Source organism: Vespa crabro, chromosome 21 (genome assembly GCF_910589235.1).
Source record: "Vespa crabro chromosome 21, iyVesCrab1.2, whole genome shotgun sequence".
NCBI lineage: Eukaryota > Metazoa > Arthropoda > Insecta > Hymenoptera > Vespidae > Vespa > Vespa crabro.
Window position 1 is genome coordinate 262,816 of NC_060975.1, and position 8,593 is coordinate 271,408.

Here is an 8,593-nt window from a genome sequence, read left to right on the forward strand (position 1 = left end):
AAAAACTGATCGAGAAAACGTTTATCACGATGGATACGATAATAGCACCAGGATCCGCGCCACTTTTAGGTTACCGGACAAGAGAAATTCGTTAAGGCGTTCACCGTTAACGTCGTATAATGATTAATATCGTCACGAAATACAACGTATTTTTACTTTGTCGAATTAACGGGAGAGAATATTAATCGGCTACTTTCGTATTCGTTAAAGTAAATTTTAGCGCTTCGCGTTAAAACCGTTCTCGCGGTAAATTCGAAACTAACGAACTTAGCCGAAGAAAGTCGACTTGGTAAGCGATATAACAAAGATGGCGCATTTTTTCAATAAAATCGAAGAGCAAGATCGAACGTATCAAAATGAAGTACTTATGTATCGTTCGAAAGAAAAAAGGAAAAAAGAAACTTACTATCGAAAGAAAAGGAAATTCTTGCGTAACGAAACGAGGCTCCCTCTATTACCATCTATCTTTGTCTTTCTTTTTAAAGCCTCTCTGTCTCTCTCTCTCTCTCTCTCCATTATTCCTCGACATCTTCAGAGCATACTAGGATTCGCTTTCTCGAACGAGTTTCGACTCTTCGCAATCGATAGCAATGCCTGCCGTATTTCTGTCATCATTTCGCTCGTGATATGTGGTTCGAGAGATCGTTGTGTATGTTCTATTCGCTCTTTGTTGCAATTAGCATTGAGAAGTAGGTCTGTTTTTTGGCACGAGAGAGAAAAATCGAGATAGTGTTCGTTAACGTGCTTCGCTATAGCGTAAACGAAGGAGAGGAGGATCGTTTGATGATCCAATTTAAACGTACGAACATTCGTACGTTTTAACGAAGACAATAGTAAGAGGGACCATATTAAAATGAAGAAGTGACCATAAGGAAAATCGAGAGAGACAAACGTCGACGTTTGTGACCGTTGATTCGACGGATAAAGAGCGAAGATTCTTGAATCAAGCGAAGGAGGATTCTCGAAACGTCATAGTCGTTTCCAGCGAAGCTGTCTTTCTCTTCCATAAGAGAAAGTTGAACGTGTCAACGTCCTCTCTTTCTCTCTCTCTCTCTCTCTCTCTGTCTCTGTCTCTGTTATTTTTCTTCGAGTAATCTCAACCGGTATCCGGCTTGTATCCGGTATGCGATCGTATTCGGGATAAAGATCCCACGAAGACGACCTTTTCGTCCGACCGAATGACAGGGAACGTTCCTGAATAATGCGGCAAGAATCTCTCGTGATAAAATAAGCGTGCATCTCGAAACGATTCGAAAAGATTTCTGACATAAAGAGATAGAAGAATAGTAAGAAAATCGTAAACGAGACCAAAGATTTCGATAACGTACAAGGGGGCCAGAGAGAGGGGAAGGATTTGAAAGAGAAGGACGAAAAGGGAGTGGATAAAGAGGAGTGAGAGAGCGACCGAACGAGAACGAGCGAGAGAGAGGGAGAGAAACGTCGATCGCGGTCGTAGGACGATGTTGGACTTCTGCGGCGCGAAGGAAAATCTCGTAACCGACGCAGTGACGTCGTCGTGAGGGGCTCGTCTCCTTGATACCAAAGGCACGAAGCGTCGTGCCATTTCCTCGATGTCGAACATGTTTGGCTGTCCGAGGGAAGCCGTGCGAGTCAAAGTAAAGGTACGAACGTTTCTTCAGTTACTTTTTTTAACCTTATATTTTCCCGCTTTTTTTTTCCTTTTTTTCATTTCTTTATTCTTTCTTCTTTTCCTCATTGTTCCGTCGAAGGTGCTTACGCCATTGGGAAAACATTGTTCTTAAGAAAATATTTATGATGCAGCTTGGCCAAGTGCAACGATTGAAAAAAGTCATCGAATATAATTTCAATCGGTGATCATAGGGTCTGCGGATTTGATCGTTTATTTTCCTTCGTTATATTCTATGCGACTGTTTCAAGAAAGATGGCTGGTTAACGAGACGGTATTTTTTTCTTCTTAACCCATTACCATCGAGGAAACGCGAAAATTCGTCCTTCGGTAAATGAAAATATTTGGTCGTATCGATCTGCTCGGCTTGCAGTCCGCGCTCTCTTATGTTCGTGCGCTCGCTAAGGATCCGAAATTAGCGCCTCCGCGATACTACTACTACTACTACCATTATTACTACCCTCCCACCGACACTGTGTTAATGCATAAATGGAAAACCTTTTAGGAAACGAGTTCTCTGAGAGCGAACACGTCCACCTATATATTAAAACGTAGCTACATTTTATTCGGCGTTTTATCGGGGACACGCAATTTTAACTTTGCTTCTTTTTTAGCAATGACTTTTCGCAATTCGCGAATGAATTGCGAAAGACACAAAAGCGTCGTAAAGATAAAACTCGAGGCGATCTCTCATTACATAGATTCGGTGCGATTCCATTTGGCGGCAAAATATCTCGTTATATGTTTCTTTCGTTGCTCCAGAAATGTCGGAATATTTGTTGTTCGATTCCTTGCACGCGCGTATCCGTCGCGCGTCGGGTTAATCCTTATCCGCATCGACAGGAACGTGACTCTTATGTAAAGAGGATCAACGGGATTATTGCTACGAGGGTTCTTTAAAAGGATATATCAAATAATTTCTCTTTCTCTCTTGCTTAGAAATGCGAGACCAGGCATCAACCGGAATATCGAAAATTCAGCGTCGATCCGCAGATAACATCGATCGAAGTTCTTCAAAGTATACTCATCAAGGCATTCGATATAAAAGGGTGAGCCATATAATAACGCGTACGATTAGAAAAAGTTCGAAATAAGACATCCGGATTAGCATCTATGCCGTTAACTAATTAAAAAAGAAGTACGTGCTCCTGCGAGCGAAAATAATTACTATCTTCGCTCAACGAGGAGATACGATAAAAATCTTTGGATTTAAGGCGTACCAATCATTAAACCTTCTTTTTTTCTTCCTTTTTTTTCCTTTTTTTTTTTTTTTCTTTCTTTTTTTTTTCCTTTCATCATCCAGGGAATTTACCGTTTCGTATCGAGCAATAGACGATTATGGCTCGGAAACGTATCTCTTCCTACTTTCCGATTGGGACTTGGACGCCGCGTTTATCAGGTAAGAACAACCATACAGTAATATTCTCGAGAACGATAATAAAACGATAAGGCGAACGATGAAACGCTCCGTTTCGATATCTCTAGTGCGTCGGAACCTTACCTCTATTTGCAAGTGAATCTAAAGCCTTTCGGTGAGACAGGCGATTGCGATTGCTATTGGGAACAGAATGCTCAGGAGGTGGCAACGAGACACCAGGAAACTGGCGGCTTTCCTTATAAAACTCCCAAGTTACCTGGCCTAATAATGAATAAGGCGAGTACGATTTATTATTATTATCATTATCATTTCAACTTTTGCCAATCGCATATACGTCGCATATACAGATGGAAAGAACTTTAAACATGGTGCAGCGGGCTTTGGGTAACTTGAGCGACGAATCGTCGCACCAACAAAGTGTTCAGCCTCCTAGGCCACCTCTGACGGACGCGGAATTTCGTCGATTTTTGGATCCCATCGGTCAGGTGATACATTCGAAAGAATTAAGGGCGGTTATTTACTTCGGTGGGATCGAGCCTAGTTTACGAAAAGTCGTTTGGAAACATATTCTCAATGTTTATCCGGAAGGTATGTCCGGCCGCGAAAGGATGGATTACATGAAAAGAAAAGCCCAGGAGTATCAAAATCTTCGTGAGAGATGGCGGGTATTGGTTCAGAAAGGTCAAAACGTTGGAGATCTTGGATATGTTACCGGTATGGTTAGAAAAGACGTTCTCAGAACGGACAGACATCATAAATTTTATGGAGGTTCGGATGACAATCAAAATACGGCGAGTCTTTTCAATATTTTGACGACTTACGCTCTCAATCATCCGAGCGTTAGCTATTGTCAAGGCATGAGCGACCTGGCGTCGCCTCTTCTGGTTACTATGAGGGATGAAGCGCAAGCCTACATTTGCCTTTGCGCGCTTATGAGAAGATTGAAGGACAATTTTATGCTGGATGGCATCGCGATGACTACGAAATTTGCCCATCTTGCTGAGGGTAAGATATTAACAATGGATTTTTTAATATTCTTTCCGTATTACGAGCGATTCCTCTTTTTCCTCTCCCCTTAGGTTTGCAACATTACGATCCAGAATTTTACGCCTATCTAAAGTCACACCAAGCGGACGATCTTCTATTTTGCTATCGCTGGCTTCTATTGGAAATGAAACGAGAATTTGCCTTGGACGATGCTCTAAGGATGTTAGAGGTGCTTTGGGCTGCACTCCCTGCGCAACCGCCTAACGGTGAACTAAATCTCGCCGAAGTACCTTTCCCACCACCTTCGCCACCGCCCAGTCCAAATGTAAAACACATTCGTGAGAACGCTTACACGAAGGTATGTGCGATTAGGCGACAAAGTTCATCGGCGTGCATAGCGGCCAATGGAAAACGAAAAAATGTCAGCATTGAAGAATCTGTAGTACAGCCAGCTGCGGAAAGGAACGGCGATATTAAGAGGTATTATTTCGATTATAATATTTTTGGGATGAAAATAATTTGATTATTAATTTGATATTATCGATTGTTCGTAGATCCAATTCTCCTTACGAGACATCTTCGGAGCCAGAAAATGATTTGACCTCAACCAAGAATCGTAGAAATTCCGAATCGACGGAAAAATGTTATAGTACGGATTCTTTGACCGGAAAGTCGAAACGCGTTAATCTGTTGGAATTGAAAGAAAGATTATCTCTTCAAAGTAGAGACCAAAATAAAGGTACCGAACAAAATGATACGCCGGAAAAAAAGTGTGTGCGCGTTGTGAAAAATTTGAACGAATTTTTAAATTTCACTAGCCTGAATCGAAGTAAAGTAACGCCTAGCGATGCCGAACCAGAACTTAGGTATGCCCTGTACAATGCATTTACAACTTACGAGGAAGCATAATTGATATTTTCTTTTCTTGTTTTTCTTTTTTTTTTTTTTTTTTTTTTTCCTTTTTTTTTCTTTTTACATGACGTACAACAGGCGAGTTTCAAGCGAGAGCGGTGTTCTTAGAGTTCTTAGGGACGAACCAAGTTCACCGGACGATCCGACAGATTTTTTTCCAATGACTACTTCGATGACAAGAGAATTAAGACTGGAATTGGAATCTCTCGATCGGCAAGTCTTTGGTCCTTCCCCACCGAGCGAACAACAATGTGATTGCGTTCTTTCGAAACGAGAAAGCGAACTAGCAGAAAGTGAAACGGAAACGGAACTAGCTAGGTGTAGTCCAGTGGCTGATGTGTTTGTGTGGGAAAATCCGCTACATACTTTGCAACAAAAGCATCATCCTGCGACTCCGGATGAGCAAGCTGATCTCGAATACGATGGAGAGATATTGGAAGATCAAAATGGTGTCAAGTCTGTAACGCCTATCAGATTGCTTAAACGAAATGCAAGGTTGCCTATGATTTGATTATTTTTTAGACATGCAATATTTCGAATTTGATGAGAATAAATATCAAAATTCTTTCTCTCATTCTCTCTCTCTGCCTCTCTCTCTCTCTCTCTCTCTCTCTCTCTCTCGCGCGCTCAAGTGGTAACACGTATGTACGTGCATTACAGATCTGAATCTGCATCGGATAGCGAGGGTACAGAAAGTTGGCATCAAAATACGGAGGCACCTGAGAGTCCAACGAAACAACCGGTTCAGGAGCATTGCGAAGAAGCGACAGAGCTAACAAACTTGATCCCAGCAGGAACCAGCGAGGATCAGTCGGGAGAAAGTTGTTTACCACCACCGCATGAATTTGGCGGTGGCAATCCCTTCCTAATGTTTTTATGTATTACATTATTGTTGCAACATAGAGACTTTGTGATGCGGAATCAGATGGATTACAATGAAATGGCTATGCATTTTGATAAAATGGTTAGACGACATAATGTGATTAGAGTACTTAATCAGGCAAGACAATTATTCGCCGGTTATCTAAGAAGACATTCCGTAACGTCGGCTATCGGAAAGTCGGACTGCGTGAACGTTTAAAAAAAAAATGTAGCATATTTTCCCGGAGCTCTTCCATTGAAGCATACGCGACGAATAAAATATATTACGTACTAAGTCTTTAAAAGGTTAACGTACCTTGCGCGCGCGCGCGCGTATCTATGCCAATAATTAACCTTTCATAACACTCGTTAATTGAAAGCTCCATTTTTGCAATATTTTACTCGACACGAAGGACGACTCCAACGAAGTGACACAAATTATTTGTCGCGTATATAAAATATATCGAATATTGACGCGCGCCTTGAGACGGCATTCAGCCTTAGCCGGCGAATGGCACGCGTTAAGCTCCGTTATGGCGTTCGCTTACGCACGACACCACCATATCTCGATACGAATGCACAATAAAACCGTCAGCACCGCGTCGATAAACCCTTTCAGCGAAACCTTTCGGCTGTACCTCGAATTAGGATTAATCCCTAGCTTAAATTTGTAAAGTATCTTTAACTACCTTAGCGGCTATATCTTAATTTGTTCTCAAACGGTATGCTTGAGAAACGACAATAAAGTGCATTTAATTTTATCTCTACTTTGTGACTATTAGACGATCTTTGTCCTTTCAAGAAGAACTTGAATAGAATTGTTTCTATTATATTTGTCGCAATTTTAACATTTAATTAATTTATTTATTTAAATTAACGTTAGAAACTACAAAATCGTTATCGCATCTAAATGACAATGCTTCGTTTAAATAAAGCATTTTAATATTATCGTTTAATTAAGTATTTTAATATTATGCATCGTACGTAAATGGGATGTTACATCGGATACTGAAATAATTTTTTTAATTATAGTATAGGAAGATTATCCTATTAGGGAATTTATTTTCGCCTGTTGGATCCACCATTTGATAAAATCGTCAAGATTCTCAGGAAGATATTCAGCGTGTCCAAATAAATAGAAATAGCACTGGAAAGGAGGAAATATTTTCAGTTAATTTATGTGAAACGATTTAATTTGTTATCTTTTCTCTTCACAATTTACTTACTTTTTAATTGGATCATACGGTCTTATGCTATTGTCATGGTAGACAGGATATACTTGTGCATCCTTTATAATATTTTGAGTGTCATACAAGAGGAACATTGAGAAAAGTATTAATCCACCGTATATAGATAGAGAATAAAGACTAGCACCCACAGCAGTAGTAGGTGGTAGGAAAAGCGTTCCCAATGAACTGACAAATACTACTCCCAAACCGATAGAAAGAGGTCCTGCCATTTTTAAGAATTTATCGCTGGGCGCACACATAGCTACAGTTGACAATCCACCTATTACACCGGAGGTGTACAAGGCGGCTCTCATTAACAACGGGCCACCCATGAAACATATTGGTGCGATAACAGCACCGATTATACCAGCATGAACCATCCATGCCAATTGTTTTATCCCCAAACCTTCCTTATAAGGAATACTTTGTGCCACTATACCGCTCCCAATCATTGCCATCATTGTGCCAATAACAGCGAGCCATCCTTGACGAGTTACCAAATTCATTATAGCAGAGGATCGTAAACATAAAGCGGCAGATGCTGCTGTAATAATGACAGATCCACCAAAATACATGTAAGTCGTTCTAATTCTTTCTTTTACGTACTGAGGCCAAAAGCTGCGTAAAAATGAACAATTGTATTAGCGCATATATAAATTAAAGAAGTAACTTATCTTTATATATATATATATATATATATATATATATATATATATAGATACATGTACATACTGCATTTGATCTATGGCCCCTGCCCTGCTATCAAGTCCCAATCCATAGTAACAAAGGGAGCCCAATCCAAATGCGGAAGCACCAGCGAGTATAATCTTTCCAACGTTAAATGCTAAAATATTGTTATCGATTAGATACATGACTGATGGAGGAGACAACGAGAAATTATTATTGATAATATAAGTAAGTGTCCAAATTTACGTGTTTCGGTAGCAGGTTGAGCCAATTTTTCTGCAACAGTCTGGTTTCTACGTGCTGTTCTCGTAAAAGCGGTACGTCCATCGTTGGCAAACAATCTCGAAGGTTGAATTTTAGTTAACATGGGTTTGGGCACAATAGGAGTTTTTATAAAACTCACTAGAGCCGGCGAGAGGCCGACTCGACAAACTCTAGCTAGCATCATTTTGTTGGTTTCACTTGTCCACTCGTATTATTTGTTATACGAAAAAGAAAATAGTTTAAACCTGAAACGTAGAAAAAACGTACTTAACCAAATACAACGAAAAAAATCTAATATTCGTCCTTATGTTGCACACGATTTACTTGATTCCAATGGGCGAGTGATCAAACTTGTTTGTTAAAAACGATAATTTGTAAGCAGCTCGGCTACTGATATTTAAAAAATTCTCGAAGTTACTTACATGACGCAACAACGGTGCAACTGTTATTTACAAAATCGAAACTCTGCAAACCACGTAACGATTTTACTGTTTCCGACTACTACGTGGCGCTCGTGTTATTCATGACACATGCGTAATAACTTATGCAACTTCTAGAACTTACTTATAATTTAATTACTTGCGCAATTAATTTGCAATCAACGTTTAAGAGAATGATAGCACGAGT

At 40.1% G+C, this 8,593-nt stretch overlaps 2 protein-coding genes across 3 annotated transcripts; one reads left to right on the forward strand and one right to left on the reverse strand.

Annotated features, from left to right (window-relative positions):
- The first annotated feature begins 572 nt into the window (after positions 1-572).
- LOC124431314 (TBC1 domain family member 25) lies at positions 573-6,553 on the forward strand. Its single transcript, XM_046979062.1, has 9 exons — positions 573-1,622; positions 2,588-2,697; positions 2,952-3,047; positions 3,134-3,302; positions 3,374-4,031; positions 4,106-4,493; positions 4,568-4,879; positions 5,004-5,420; positions 5,586-6,553. The coding sequence occupies exons 1-9, from the start codon at positions 1,572-1,574 to the stop codon at positions 6,004-6,006; spliced, it is 2,622 nt and encodes an 873-aa protein (XP_046835018.1). The 5' UTR covers positions 573-1,571; the 3' UTR covers positions 6,007-6,553.
- A 75-nt stretch (positions 6,554-6,628) lies between these two features.
- LOC124431317 (growth hormone-inducible transmembrane protein-like) lies at positions 6,629-8,547 on the reverse strand. 2 transcript variants are annotated; one of them, XM_046979066.1, is made up of 5 exons: positions 8,389-8,547; positions 7,949-8,211; positions 7,748-7,859; positions 7,013-7,633; positions 6,629-6,933 (listed from the first exon to the last, which is right to left on the reverse strand). In XM_046979066.1, exons 2-5 carry the CDS (start codon positions 8,148-8,150, stop codon positions 6,846-6,848), a joined length of 1,023 nt encoding a protein of 340 aa, XP_046835022.1. In that variant the 5' UTR covers positions 8,151-8,211; positions 8,389-8,547; the 3' UTR covers positions 6,629-6,845. The 2 variants fall into 2 exon arrangements, with proteins under 2 accessions (XP_046835022.1, XP_046835023.1); XM_046979067.1 differs by having other exon boundaries at positions 8,291-8,440.
- Positions 8,548-8,593: the final 46 nt, after the last annotated feature.

What these genes read in the sequence shown, in the direction of transcription:
- LOC124431314 (XM_046979062.1), top strand. Translation starts at nt 1,572, where the DNA reads ATGTCGAACATGTTTGGCTGTCCGAGGGAAGCCGTGCGAGTCAAAGTA. An exon ending in TTGGACGCCGCGTTTATCAG is followed by an intron (nt 3,048 to 3,133) that starts GTAAGAACAACC and finishes CGATATCTCTAG; the next exon opens with TGCGTCGGAACCTTACCTCT. An exon ending in CTGGCCTAATAATGAATAAG is followed by an intron (nt 3,303 to 3,373) that starts GCGAGTACGATT and finishes TCGCATATACAG; the next exon opens with ATGGAAAGAACTTTAAACAT.
- LOC124431317 (XM_046979066.1), bottom strand. Translation starts at nt 8,150, where the DNA reads ATGATGCTAGCTAGAGTTTGTCGAGTCGGCCTCTCGCCGGCTCTAGTG. An exon ending in TCAACCTGCTACCGAAACAC is followed by an intron (nt 7,860 to 7,948) that starts GTAAATTTGGAC and finishes ACAATATTTTAG; the next exon opens with CATTTAACGTTGGAAAGATT. An exon ending in GGGGCCATAGATCAAATGCA is followed by an intron (nt 7,634 to 7,747) that starts GTATGTACATGT and finishes ATTTTTACGCAG; the next exon opens with CTTTTGGCCTCAGTACGTAA.